The following is a 14,337-nucleotide window of genomic DNA, read 5'->3' as shown; positions in this document are numbered from 1 at the left end:
AATACATTCTTATGAACATATTTTAATTTAAAATTGAATTGCTGATCTTCAAACACAAACATTATGCATACTTCTTAGTTTTCCCCCCCAAACGCTGATGGTATAGCTGTGTTTGCGTAATGATTTTTATATTAGATTATTATTTAGCAGACACTTTTATCCAAAGTGGCTTGCACAGGTTACGAGTTTTACATGTTACCCATTTATACTGCTGGATATTGACAGAGGCAATTGTGGGTCAAGTACCTTGCCCAAGGATACAGCAGCAGGGCCCCAGTGGAGAGGTTATGAGCCCTTCTTTTTACGACTATGCCACACTGCTGATTTTTAAGATGCAGTCACTACAAAAGGGATGGATTGCCATTAAAATAGCTAGTGAATACACAGGTTTGGTTTTATTTTGTGTAATATTTGTGAATACTACAATTTTCACTACAATGTAGCATATATAACTATATACCTATTAATATGTTATGCCACCAATACTGTTCAGTTAAGGTTTAACAATTTTTCAAAATGAACCTCAGAGATACAGAGTGGCCATGTATAACTTCACACATTTGTTGCAAAAAGTTGCAGCATATGATACACCAACAACTCTGATCCGTAAACACCACAATCTACACAATTCAAAGGTATTAAAATATAAACCACAACATTTTTATTTTGTAATATTGCACTATGAACAGCAAAACCTCATGTACATCCTAATCACTCAAATAATATGTGGTAGGGTGGGGTGAAAATGATGATTCAGTTCACACAGGATTTTGGGTGGTGTGCGGAATGTCCAACATACTGATTTGTCCTGGGAAAAAGCTAGGATGGTGCTGAGAAAATTGGTGTTAATTTAGTTCTGAATCTGGAATCACATAATGCTCAAAGGCCACACAATGCATTGGTTTGTTTAATTCCACATACACAGTTAAAAAAAGTATATTTAAAAGATAGTATATATGCATTCAATGTGTTAACACTTTTGAACTGACCAAGGTTTTCAAGCACTGAAAAAAACAAGATTGTATGTTTAAATTTAAGGAGGCCAGCATAAAATCTCTGGTGGGAATCATCATGATGACTCACAGGGACCCTGGTAAGAGAAACACATGTGAGCTCTGCAATTTGTTTGCCGCATTACTACCGTGGTTACCAAATAAATAGACAAATTGTATCCTAATACATGCTTGTTGTGGTGGAAAGAAATCATCTCAATGAGGCAAGTTTCCAAAACCAACACAAGCAGCTATGTTTCGTTTTCTGCTCCTTTCACCTGTAACCTTGTTTTCTTTGTCATCAGATGTACTGGAATTCTTCAGGTCACCGTTTAAGCCTGGCACGGTCATTGTTGGTACCTCCCCATTTTCAAAGGTTGTCTAAAAAGAGTTTCGATTGGAAACGTTAGTAGCAGAGGTATGGGGTATACCATAATAGCTTCATTCACTTTCATAAATGGACACACAATGACAGTGGATCTCTGCACATATTAAACACCGATGTAACGTTGTCTTGAATTAACAAAAATGCATGAACTCACAGTCAGTGTTGGAGGAAGGTTTGGGCTAGCGTCAGCGATAGTTCCCAAGTAAACGATGTTCCGATGCAGTATCTGTTGATATCTAGAACAGAAAACAGATTCGCCCGCTAATTTTGAGCTCACGTTAGTGAACACAAGCACAAACGCTTTCCGCTTTCGATCACTTACTGGACACATTCAGTTGCTCTCCCTTTCTGCATGTATTCCGTTATACACCTCACCAGCTGGTCATTTTCATCAAGTAACTGCAAGAAAAACAGAAGATGATAACGTTATCTAGCGCTTGGTAGATTTAGACAAACCAAGCGGCCCAGAGACATTTCGCGGCACTAGAGATCACTCCTCCCATAAACTGGACTGCTAAAATGATAACAGCCAGTCACAAAGCCATGAATGGCCACAAACAACTGGGATTTTCACAAAGTATTCCCCAACCGCCTAAGTTCGCTGATAGAACTTACTCTCTGTATTATCTCCTGGTTGATCTGAGCTTTCCCACGTTGCTTCTTCGGCACAAAGACGACAGACATTTTATTTACATTTCAGATGGGGAGAAAAATCAGCTAGCTGTGTCTTTCATTGATAAACAAGGTAACTTAGCTACCAAGCAAAGAAACAAACAACTCCACGTAAATGGGAGCTCATAATCGCACAAATTGTGAATTGTTCGCTTGTGATGGGCCCTCGAAGCGCACTTCCGGAACAACTTCCGGTGTGAGTCACGTCATCCACAACACAGCAGGGACGTCCAGTGACGTGCATTGCGTCGTTTTTCTAATTAACCCATTCTTCTCTGCTAGCTCAGATACTCCATGTATAAATTAATATTTGGTTTACTTAATCTGGGAGGTTCATTCATGTTATTTTTCTATTTGAAAATTTCTCCAATATTTTTGTCATACATTAGGAAAGAAAATAATGGCAGTATTGACATGGCTCCACAGATTGTAAAAAAAAAAAAATAATCGATCTCAACATAGAAGGAAGATGTAATTCCACTAAATACTCCCAATACATCACATGACTTTACATTTACACCCACACAGGGGTCCTTGGACCTTGCATTGCTTAAATTGTAACCACATATATTCCAGAAAATTATGGAACTTCGCAATCCAATATGTTCCAGTGTCATTCCTTTGAGTGTAAAATGGCATGACCACAGAAAGAATCCCCATATTAAAAACCACTTGACTAGACAATGGTAAATATTCAGGTTTTATTACAAGACACCCAACTTGTGAGGCTGATCAACCATCATCGAAAAGAAGGGGAAACCACATCCAAACATTTCAACAATTCTAATGGAAAACAAATTTCAGTGTCAGTGTGCACATAATGCTGTTTCTTCTTCCCTTTTAGCACTGCATCTCTGAATATGTCTAGCATGTCAGTTAATACAAGTACAGAATATAACAACCTAAATATATTTGGAGTCACAATTATCTGTGAAGAATTAATGCAAACACAAAAGGAAAGGCACAAACATATTGAACAACTGTTTATTCTTTGCTTTGAACAAAAACCCCAGTCACACTGAAAGTACATCATGCTGCTAGATTGTTTTGTTTCAAAACTCAAAACACTTGGTTGTTGATCCAGAGGTTAGGAGTAATTACCAGAATTAAATCCACAGAGTACAGCATTTTCATAGTATGTACAATGTATCTCAAATTAGCATGGGCCATTTCAGTAAGTTGTTGCAACACAATAGGGGATCTGGCTATTCAAAGACCACTGACTTGTTCACAATTGTGTCACCAGTCATGATTTTGTGGTTTCACATGAGACATAACTATCAGGCAGTGTTCTGTGTGTTCACTACAGTCAAGTCGTATACATTTCACTACTGGATACCTCAACAGCTGCCCTACATCATCTACAAGAGGTTTTCTCATGCTGCTTCAAGTTGGTCTAGGTATAATTTGTGAACTAACTTTTCTATGCTGTTTCAGCTTTTTAGATGAGCAGCCGGCGACAATATGTAATTGCCTTCTCAAAAAAGAAAAAATATTGTGAATATTCAGATCCCTTTATTCCATCAGTCTTTGTAAGAAAAGAAGCGAGCTTAAATTTACAATCACTGCAGAATAACTGTCTGGACATCTCCCTTAAAACATCATACCTAATAGGGAAATATTCACAGCAAATACCTAGAACATTTACACTTCATAGATCTGCAGAACATCGATGACTTCAGGGCTTGAATGTAGTTAATCTCATCAAGCATATTCTGATCCCATTGAATGTTTAACTTAACTCCAAATTCACACTGCTGTATATTTTGTCCTGTATCTATGTGGACAGTCCTCCTTTATTTTACTGTATTTTTGGAGGGGGGTATGCTGTCATGTCCCTGAGGCCTTTCTAAACGTGCAAAGGGCAAACATACTGATTGGCCAAATAAAGTTAGTACTTCATTGTATCATCTAATCATCTTAATTTACTATGGACACTTGTATTCATGGTAGTTTTCAGGACCCAAACCAAAAACATACACATCTAATATTAACATTTAAATGTAAAGCCTTACATGTCTGTTGTAATGTTTAAATGCAGCTCTCAAGGCCCATTCACACAGGAGACAAACACCAAAGAACAATACAAGACATTATAACTTGTTGCAATCTGCCAAATGTGGTCAACATGAAATGCATCAGGTTGTTTTCTAAAGGGTCAATTGATGACCTAGCTTTTCACTGCTCTTTAAAGTGCAAATATGTTTTCATAAAAATCCAATCCCCAGGAGAGTCAAGGCCATTTCCTGAGTAAGTTAATAAGAATTGCTGGAAAGAGACAGCATTGCAGGTTTCTATTAACATTTACCAACTGATAATCTTCCCAGCATTCCAACTAAGTCAGGTTGTGTCAAAACCTCAGACCAGCCATAGTGACAGGAACAAAACCAACTTACTTAGTACAAAGAGTATGGAATCTATATAAAATAATAAAAGTAATAAAAGTTACTCACTATATGCATCACTAACCTGCCTCAGCTGCCAGGGATGTTGGCCATCAACGAGCCATTATTCTTCAAACTAACTAATGCAAATTCTTACTCAGGAGACTGAAAAGTCCAAAAGGATGGAAATCACATAGTACCTGGGATAGAAATTCCAGAAATCTTTTTTCTAACACTGGAAAATACATTCAAGCTATAGATGAACAACATTTCAGAATTCACTTAGCCCTCAAAGTGATGCTGTATACTACAATCATCTCTCTTCTGTTACCTGTGTGAATGGGTCTTAGTGATTACCTACAGAAGAGCATAAAATCAAATAGTGTAAAACTTCAGGAGTTGTCCAACATCTCCATGTAAGATCCACACTTTTTGCTAGTATGCCTGAAAAAAGCTTGTACTCCTGATGTACTCAAGAAAAACAAAACTGAAAAATAAAACAGCAAGAGTATTTCAGACAAGGATACCTAAAACAGGCATTTGAGAAGTGGGATTACTAGCCATCAAGATATGTGAAGTAGAAAAAAAGGTAAAAAGCTGTCACTGCTTCAACTGGCTATGTACAGGATTTTGGTGCTTCTAAAGGTACATTACAGGTTATATCCAAAAAATAAAGCTATTTCAGTGATCAAAGTACTCTCACAGTTTCAGCGGGCTTCTGCACACCTCTCTTTACACCTAACAGTACATTATCAAATACAAGTTTAGTTAGAAATAAACTCAAATATTGATGCAAAAATACTGAATAGTCCCACTGAAGTATTGTATTTACACATAAGATCTTATCCACGTGCTAACATTTCAAACAAAGACTTCTCGTATAATTTTTTTTTTTTTTTTTTTTTTTTTTTAAGGAAAACTGCATTTACACCCCTTGAAATCAGGCAATCTACCCCAGTGCTGGTGACAAATATACAGCAAGTACAATTCTTCATTCTTTTTGTCAGAAGTTGAAACCAAAACAGATTTCTGGACCACAAAGAGCTACACTTTTTGGACCCGTCTTCCAGGTACTATGCGGCCACTTTGTTATCCTTCTGGAAAAAAAAAAAAACAAACAAAACTGAAGTTACATACTCAAATCCCAGGCCTTTAAGCCCACAATTTACTAAAGCTTTCCAAAAAAATTGTGCCCACTGAGATCATGTGCTGGAAAAAGTGACGAAAGGCTTACCCTGTATTCAAAATCTGAGAATTCTCTGCCGCCGCGCCCTCCTCTGAAGCCACCCCTGAAGCCACCAGGTCCCCCACGGGCGGACCCAAAGGATCCCCGGTTTGCAGCACGGCCTCGGCCTCCTCGGAATCCCGCTCCGCCTCGTCCTCTGAAGCCCCCGCGGCCCCGATTGTGGCGTAGTGGGATGCCGAATGTTTCAGCATTCATTCGCCGCTCTTCTGCCCAGGTCTGTCTCCGTTCCCTAAAACACAAATTTAGATCTGGGCTACAGTACAGTGCAGTCACAATCTACTGCAAAAATGCCAACCACACCATAAAATGTATTCTTCATCCAATAACATGACAGAATGAGAACGTTGACAGCATCAACAGTTAAAAAAAAAAAAGATTCATGAACTGCAACCATGTACATTAAATCCAAGTGCAAAGTTTTTCTAACATGTATCCAGTGCAGGGATAATAGTAGGGCTGCCCCCGACCAAAGATTTTCCTAGTTGACTAATAGTCGTTAGTTCAAGCCATTAGTTGACTAGTCATCGCACGGTTATGACGTTATTTTAATTATTTAAATATATATATTTTTGGGGCATCAGAAAATGGTTCGAGTCCCAGGGCTGAGGAAGAATGTTATAACACTGTGCTACGTTAAAGAGAAATATAAAATCGTGATAATGAGTCTTTAAAATATAAATTTTACAAGCAACGACACGAAGCGAGCCACCTGTTAATGACAATGCTAACGACAAAAGCGGGAATGATTCTGAATGTGTCAAAAAAAACCAGCAAAGGGACTGAACATTTTGTTAATTCATCTCAACCCATTATAACATAATACAACTTATGAACATGTAACACCAACACAATGACTCATAAAACAAATGATAAATAAAAAACATAACATGAAGTTAAACATGCAGTAAGTGAGGTAATTTAGCTTCCCCAGTCCCCACGAACATTTCGATAAACCTAACAGCGCATATGACAATATATTTATTTAGCGGCATCTAGCCTTAACTTTGCAATTCGTTAATGTTAATTAGGCCATTAATTATTTAGCACAATGGAATAACCCTGTCGCGCGTACAGTCACACCGGTGTAATTAACCGTTTAGTGCGAATGCTACAACCGGTGCGATTAGAACACTAGATTAGAAAAATTCTAGGTAGTTTCTAGAAGAAACAGTGATTTAACGTTAAAAAATATAGCAAATGCTAACTGAAAACTATGAGAAGCTTAATAATGCTAATGAAAACATAACGCAGTGCGCTACATTGCATAAAAATAAGTTACGTGCGAAACGGATAATATGTTAGGCTACTTAGGGGAAAGCTGGGACAAAATCAACACTTTTCAGATAAACGTCATTTTAAAAGATTAAGTTACAGACAAGCTAATTTTTGTTGTGATCAACAACTCACGTGTGTGTTCTATCAATACCAGTTGCTATGTTGTACAAATGTGGAACAACTTCGGTAAAATAATATAGTAAGTATAGTTGTTATTGTACAGGAACAAAAGAAACAACTGTTACAATCGTCCCGACAATGGCTCCTGACAGTTAAACCTGACTTGCTTCTATACTGAAAAACTCTGACATGGCAAATTTCAGGATGTGTTAAAGTACTAATTAATCTGTAAAATGATCATGACTATGACACATGAAACAATTAACAACTTTTCATAAAAAAAAAAAAAAAATTACCGCCTGAGTGAATTTACTTTCCGTGAGCGAAAACGGCTTCTCGGGTAGGCTATAACTCTGCGAAAGTATGACGTATCCACGCGATTTTTTGGGGTTCTGGTAAGTGTTGCATATCAGTATGGGCTCGGAGAAAATCGCTGTGTTACGCTCGTCCCGGCTCTCCCCTAAATGTTTCAGATAAGTCATGTTTGAGGTCGATGAATGATAGATGAGCCTTTGCATGCAGAGTTTACATGTCACCTTCTTGGGGTCGTCCTTTACACGGTGGAAATTATCCCATACTTTGGATGATTTCCTGCCCGACATAGTCTAATAACTTTTTAGCGACAAGGCACAGCTCCCGAAAGGAGTTTGAGGGTTTTTTTCCTGCAACTAACCGACCAATGAAAACTTGGTCGACTATGACTCTTCTAATCGACTAACGTTTGGTCGACTATTAGGGAGCAGCCCTAGATAATAGAAAGGGAATTTACCTTGGAAATGCTGAAACTCCAGATCTCTCTGCTGCTTTCCTGAAACAAAACCAAAGGGGACATCTTTACATGTGTACAAACATTGCAAACACGTTTATTCTTTTTTGCTCAAGATATATAACACATGCATGCCATGCAACAACTACATGTTTTGCTTCATGGCTCTTTACACGCACGATACACCATTACACTGGAAGCATTAGAAGGCAGTGGGAGCTATACCTGGTATCATCACAGGAGATGTTATCAAAGAAAGACTTGGACTTGTCATAATAGCAGTTTGGTCCTAGAGGATCCTCTTCATCAACATTTCCTTCACTGTTCTGGGGCTCCACCGCGGAGTCTAGTTTTTCCACTCCATTCACTGCCTTCTCGGGCTTTTCTGGCTTGTCGTCTGTTTGCCAGAATAATAGTGTCACTTAAAAGGTAAAGCAAATCTCTTCACTGACACATTCTATTAGATTCAGACAACTTTAACTTAATTTAAAAATAAAAGTTGCACATGGGTCACAAGCGACATCAAATTTCATAAGTCTTAAACCTGTACAGTATAGACAGTACCTTTCAGTTTGAGTTTGTTCTGGAACTCTCTGTCAATCTCCTCCTTATTGAACTGAGCGTTGGCACTCTCAAAGTCAAAATCTTTCTCAAACTTCATGCGCCCATCTCGGCGTACATCAAAACGACCTCTACCGCGGTGTCCCCCACCACGACCTCGCCGGGCTGGGGGTATTCCTACTGGAAGATACATAACAGTGCACCTTCAAACATTGTCGAGAACAAAGATATAACGCATGTACATGGACACAAGTCACGCATTCCGCAGTTACATCAAACTTAAAATAAATACATTGAATATTGACAACAAATAGGTCTAGAATGATATGCAACAGGTGTTATCCAAAGGCCAGAGGACAGCATCTGTTAAATCATTACAGAACCAAAACCATGAGGAGGAAAAAATGAACAGAGAAATGTTACAGCTGAAATTAGATGCTTATCTCTCAATCTGAAGAGCATGAGGAGGCAGATGATAGACTTACAGGTAGACAAGGGCTTGGCAGTGTTACTGCTGAACAGTAAATGGTATTTCAGGGAAAGTCTTACCACCTTGTCTTTTATTAGCATCTCTGTTCTCACTCCTGCCTGGCTCAGAGTCAGGTTTGGGGATTTTCTGAGCATCTTGACCTGTAGAGTTACAATTCTATACTTACTTCCTCAGCAACACTGTTGTAAACAGGAGTCTGTTTTCAGCTTGCTCAGTTACGGAACAAATGCTCATGAAAGTAAAAGTAAGTTAAAAGTAACAAATGATTCACACAATTTTTCCTGAAGTATGACCATATTGCTGTTACAAGAATGGTAGCTAGATACACAACAATAATAATGAAAATAACATTTCACCAGTTAATGCTATGCCCAAGCAGGTTAAGCCTAGCAGTAGCAGCCCTAAATGATAACAGTGTGGCGTGGAGTACAGGCTTGGGTAGGATGCGTGTTTGACAGAAACTATTACCCCTTCTCTGATCCGGGATGTCTGGGGGCTTCTGGCTGCAGGTTGCGGCAGACCTGGCTGAGGCAGGACTCCTATGTCCCACAGGTGCAGGAGGGCCAGGGGGAGGTGTGGTGATTGTCTGCACTGCCTGCTCAAGTGTGGGGCTTTTTGTCAGGTTGTCAACTGTGGGACTTGAGCGACCTGTAGGACAAGGCAGGTGTGTTCACAAGTAGGTCCCACACAACTGTCTTTGGCTTCACATGCACTTACACTTTTATTGGATAAAATGCAGCTTTTCATGCCCTTTTGGTGTATAATTACACCGTTGTACCAAAGCGACTTATGTTACTCCTGCCCAGAGAATGTATTGAATATGGACGTTGATGCAGCAGTTAACCAGGTTTAGTTCTGAGTGTGTACTGACATACAAGTAGCAGGCTTGGTTGAAACTGTACACAGGTGAACTGCACATGGTTGTAACATAAAATGCTTCACCCTCAATTAAGTATGAAATCAGCGAGCTTCAAAGTAGTTATTGCAAGAGGTGACATAAAACAATAATGTTAATAGTTTCACATTTTCTAATTCCAATAATGTGTGTACACCAAAAGAACAACGTTTTAAAATTACAATGCAGTTATGCATTGTTATTACAATGCATTTAAAATACAATGCATTTTTTTTTACAGCTTAACAGGTTTTAATAAATGTTTTCCGCAGGCAAATACAGGATAAACTTGATGAGTAAAAATGCAACTAACGCACACAATTGTGTACCAATACAGAGCCACAGCAAATATGACTATTGTATTCAATCAGAAGGCAAGTGGATACATAGTCTTAAACACCAACATCACAGCATCTGTGAACAGCAGGCTATGATGAAGCCTTAAACACCAACATCACAGCATCTGTGAACAGCAGGCTATGATGAAGCCTTAAACACCAACATCACAGCATCTGTGAACAGCAGACTATGATGAAGCCTTAAACACCAACATCACAGCATCTGCGAACAGCAGGCTATGATGAAGCCTTAAACACCAACATCACAGCATCTGTGAACAGCAGGCTATGATGACCTACACCACTGCAACATACACACGGCAAGCTGCACAATTCAGTAAGTGCACATGCTCTGTGATAATTTTAATTCACTTGAGTTTGTCGACAAAAAATCCCTTTGCCCAAATGATGTATGTTGACCAAATAAACCATAACATAACATACTTAAGGCAAGCTGTTGTGTAAAACAGAAGCACGCCATTAGTGTCCTGCTTACAATACACATGACACGGTACAAGAAGAGGGAGAAAGGACAATAGAGTCTCTTTTTTTGAAAGAGCATGACACATTCTTGTTAGTTCCAGATTAGTTAAAAAAAAAATTTAAGCTGCTCATATGGAAAAAAAGCAACAGATAGAGTGATTCCTTGGAGTCTGCACAGTGACACATACCTATGCCAACAGTCCCAAACTGCTGGGCCACAAGGGAACTGGAGCTGAACTGGCTGTAGGGGGACACGCGGGCCCGACTGAAGGAACCATAGGTGCCCACAGACTGGAATGATGCTGCTGCTGGGGACGATCCAATAGATGACTGTTGGAGGGGGGTGAATGAAAACATAACGGGTACTGGTCAATATTTGGAACATACAGAACCATTTGATTAACATTCCACACAGCAAACAGTGTAAATACTACTACTCAATACAATCAAATCAAATCAATCATTTGTTTTACAAAACAAACAACATCTAAAACATTGTGGAATAATCAACAGTCAATGCCCAAACAAGGGAAACTTCATATGCTGAAGAGATCCTTCACCTGGACAATGGCAGGGTCCTGAGGAAGGGAGCATGTGGGTTTGGGAGGCTCGCAGACGGTGAGGTCTTTGATATCACTCCCTCGGAAGATGATGTACTCAAACACCTCATCGCGTGGTGGGACGGGCCTATCAGTGGGGCGGTCTTCAGTGCCAAAAGAACGCACTGAGGGAGAAAACGTATTCACCACCAATTCAACATGCAGTTTTGTAACTACAACAGCCTCTAAAGATTGTTATCTAATCCATGAAATGTTGTAAAATATGCTTTAGGTCCATAGTAATTTGTAAAATAGTTACAACACAAAATTTTATCTTTCCAGTAATGGAAAGTAGGACTATTAAGGCCTCAGCTGATAGGGTTATAATTTCTCCCTGCCCAAATATGCAGAATGGATTTAAATCACCAATACACTCATTTCTTGGCAGAACATCAGGTCACTTTTTCATTGTAACCCAACAGATTCATCATGTTTTCATTTTTGAGAAAAAAATCCCCCCAATTGTTACAATTTACTAACTCAGAAATCAGCAGTCATTTCTGAATGCAATGCATCCTCAGGTTTGTCTTGTAGTTTTTAAACTTTGTTTATGAACAGTGGTAGCCAAAGCCAGACAAGGAATATTTGCCCCCAAAGTCCAGCTTTGTTCTCTTTACAGGCATCCCTGTTGATGCATTCTTGCACCCTGCTGATGCAGCCATAGCCACTTTAAAATGTTCCCTGCTTAGTGAGACTCGGGTTGATATTAAAATTGACCTTCAAAATTTTTAACATTTTATATTTGCCTAAATAAAACCGACAGAGTACAAATGCAATGAATCAAAATCAGAGTATGGTTAAATGCATCACAAAAATGTCCTTACAAGAAACCTTGAAAAAAATTGAGGAACAATAAAATGCTATGAAATCCGTCAAGAAAAATACTTTTCTGATGGGGCACAACTTCCAACTAAGGCACACCAAATTTTTCAATAAATTAACATTTTCACAATCAACCTTGATTAAATTGCATTTTATTTAGGATGTGTGTAAAGTGATCCCCCCACCCCCCTTGTGAGGAACATAATCCTGGAAATACGTCTTTTGTTTCAAGTATATTACATTTACATCATTTGCCCATTTCATTCAAAACTGGTTACTCAGGATCATATACCCCCAGAGTCTGACTTTTGACTGCTATATTATAACCAAAAAGTGCATGAGTGGATATTACATACTGGTAAATATAACGTTAAATTTTTCAAAATGCACAGACAGGAAAGCAACACTGCACGTGTAACCTAGCTCTAACATATTTTCGCTCATTGCTAAATTAAGATGACGCTGCATTAAGGGGCCGCACGCGCGTCTTCGGATATTACTTCACAATTAACTCTCAATAATGCCCAGGAGAGGGAAAAGGTATAAAACAGATTACCAATGCCATTGCTCTTTACAAACGAAAAGATATGCTTGGATTCAGCTGTCGTAACGAGCATTACGTAATGTCGCCAGCAAAAAAAGCTGGGTCACGCAATGGCAGGCAGTGGCGATGCTACTACAGGACGCTTGAAAATATTAAATTTTAATGTTCACTGAGTGTGTTCATTGTAGTCTGCAATACTCCTTCGGTTATGTGCATATATTTTCCCCGGTAAGACACGGCTGCTTCGAAGGCATTTCATTCGACGGCACGACCGAACAACGAAAAACTCAAACAATAGAATATTCTTGTAAAGTTAAATAAGGAGTTACAACTACTTTTCGATCAACTACATACGGTTACCGCCATATTTTCGTTGCCAAAGCGCATATGTTGCAAGTTACCCCCGTGTTAGCTACACGTAGCAAGCTAGAGTGCTCAAAAAGTAAACAAAGAACAGCAACTATACATGGCCACGCGAAGGCCATGAGCTCTGCAACAGTGTTTTGCAACACGAATAGCAAGAATGTTATTCGTTGCCGTATTTATCCAATTTGGCTAGATAGTTACTCCAGAACGTAGCTGTTACCTTAAAATTAGGCAGTTTTAGCACACAATTATCAATTTTCCATTATGCAATGAGCTTTTGTTGTTCTGGGTGCGCGTCAGATGACTAGCTGGTTAACGTTAGACTTAACTTCACTAGTTGAAGACGTAGTCTGACTTAGTAGGCTACAGTAAAGCAAATTATCTGACACTGGTAAGCAAAGTAGAATATTTCCAGCTATAAACGACTGCAAACCTGCTCAAGGTTTGCAGTAGCTAACGGCAGTTAGTGGAACACTTAGTATGACAACATTACTAACACCTTGCTGGCAAGTCGCAGCAAAGCCAACTAGACTAATAATATACCGTATGTAACGACAACGTTAGCTACCCAGCACCATAGCTAGCGCGCTAGCTAACATTAATTAGCAGCAACTTCCTACGAGATAACTTGTTCGTTAGCAGTGGCGAAAACAATCTTTAAAACTTTGGTAACGACTTCTTTGCGTGAATGCATTGGTTGACTGGATTTGATAGTTGTGTTAGAAGCATGCTAGATAAATTCCCCCCGAGGCCCCCTCTCTGTCTTCCCCGATTACCTTTAGCAAGCGCGACGGTTGAATTTTCAGTGTCAATAGTGTATAAAATCCCTTCGTAGCGAATCTCGGCCTTTGATATGAGGCTGATTTTGCTGCCGATGTATGGTGTCCCACCGCTCATGGTGTCTCAAGTTGGTATGGTGAGGACTCAAACTGAATATAGAAAGTTTAGCTGCTTGCGCGTCAAACGATAATTCCCCCTGTCTCTTCTCGCCACTCTTTCTGTTCACTCGCTCAGTTCCTTTCTCCTTCTTCCAGGACTGCTACTGCTTCAATATGGCCGCCTTCATTTTCCAACACACGAACCGCGGGGGGTAACGGGAAGCAGTCCCAGTAAAAAAAATCTCGCGCTTTGTCAGGGGGCGGTGGATTACAAGTGGATCCAGCTGGATTTAAATACATCAGCAATTAAAATTACCCTACACTAACACACGTGGACAGTGATGTGTTAGTCTACAGGTAGATAATTCATGCACGAATGCTTTTCTGTATATGTGTTTATCGTCGTCATCATAGACCTGTACTTACTACATACACGAATATGTATTATATACACACACATAAATACATTAGTGCATAAAATATCTAGTTGAAGTGGCAGTGTGGTGTAATGGTAACGA

General features: G+C 39.3%; 2 protein-coding genes across 6 annotated transcripts; both read right to left on the bottom strand.

The window, feature by feature from the left end:
- Positions 1-707: 707 nt before the first annotated feature.
- On the bottom strand, positions 708-2,241 carry ss18l2 (ss18, like 2). 2 transcript variants are annotated; one of them, XM_036535632.1, is made up of 5 exons: positions 1,996-2,241; positions 1,703-1,779; positions 1,535-1,616; positions 1,271-1,373; positions 708-1,090 (listed from the first exon to the last, which is right to left on the bottom strand). In XM_036535632.1, the coding sequence occupies exons 1-5, from the start codon at positions 2,062-2,064 to the stop codon at positions 1,080-1,082; spliced, it is 342 nt and encodes a 113-aa protein (XP_036391525.1). In that variant the 5' UTR covers positions 2,065-2,241; the 3' UTR covers positions 708-1,079. The 2 variants fall into 2 exon arrangements, with proteins under 2 accessions (XP_036391525.1, XP_036391524.1); XM_036535631.1 differs by having other exon boundaries at positions 708-1,373.
- Positions 2,242-3,065: 824 nt separating this feature from the next.
- LOC118782077 (protein LSM14 homolog A-like) lies at positions 3,066-14,011 on the bottom strand. 4 transcript variants are annotated; one of them, XM_036535320.1, is made up of 10 exons: positions 13,718-14,011; positions 11,171-11,334; positions 10,799-10,940; positions 9,363-9,542; positions 8,954-9,034; positions 8,408-8,584; positions 8,069-8,240; positions 7,847-7,885; positions 5,671-5,911; positions 3,066-5,533 (listed from the first exon to the last, which is right to left on the bottom strand). In XM_036535320.1, the coding sequence occupies exons 1-10, from the start codon at positions 13,836-13,838 to the stop codon at positions 5,510-5,512; spliced, it is 1,341 nt and encodes a 446-aa protein (XP_036391213.1). In that variant the 5' UTR covers positions 13,839-14,011; the 3' UTR covers positions 3,066-5,509. The 4 variants fall into 4 exon arrangements, with proteins under 4 accessions (XP_036391213.1, XP_036391215.1, XP_036391214.1 ...); XM_036535322.1 differs by having other exon boundaries at positions 8,408-8,581; XM_036535321.1 differs by having other exon boundaries at positions 8,957-9,034.
- Positions 14,012-14,337: the final 326 nt, after the last annotated feature.

Source organism: Megalops cyprinoides, chromosome 8 (genome assembly GCF_013368585.1).
Source record: "Megalops cyprinoides isolate fMegCyp1 chromosome 8, fMegCyp1.pri, whole genome shotgun sequence".
NCBI lineage: Eukaryota > Metazoa > Chordata > Actinopteri > Elopiformes > Megalopidae > Megalops > Megalops cyprinoides.
This window is presented reverse-complemented; position numbering and strand designations above follow the sequence as displayed.

Excerpts from the sequence above, each read along its gene's own strand:
- LOC118782077 (XM_036535320.1), bottom strand. The coding sequence starts at position 13,838 with ATGAGCGGTGGGACACCATACATCGGCAGCAAAATCAGCCTCATATCA. Across the intron at positions 8,241-8,407 it reads GAACAAACTCAAACTGAAAG|ACGACAAGCCAGAAAAGCCC; the intron begins GTACTGTCTATA and ends TCTGGCAAACAG. Across the intron at positions 5,534-5,670 it reads TCTCAGATTTTGAATACAGG|AAGGATAACAAAGTGGCCGC; the intron begins GTAAGCCTTTCG and ends TTTTTTTTCCAG.
- ss18l2 (XM_036535631.1), bottom strand. The coding sequence starts at position 2,064 with ATGTCTGTCGTCTTTGTGCCGAAGAAGCAACGTGGGAAAGCTCAGATC. Across the intron at positions 1,617-1,702 it reads AGAGCAACTGAATGTGTCCA|ATATCAACAGATACTGCATC; the intron begins GTAAGTGATCGA and ends TTTCTGTTCTAG. Across the intron at positions 1,374-1,534 it reads ACCTTCCTCCAACACTGACT|ACAACCTTTGAAAATGGGGA; the intron begins GTGAGTTCATGC and ends AACTCTTTTTAG.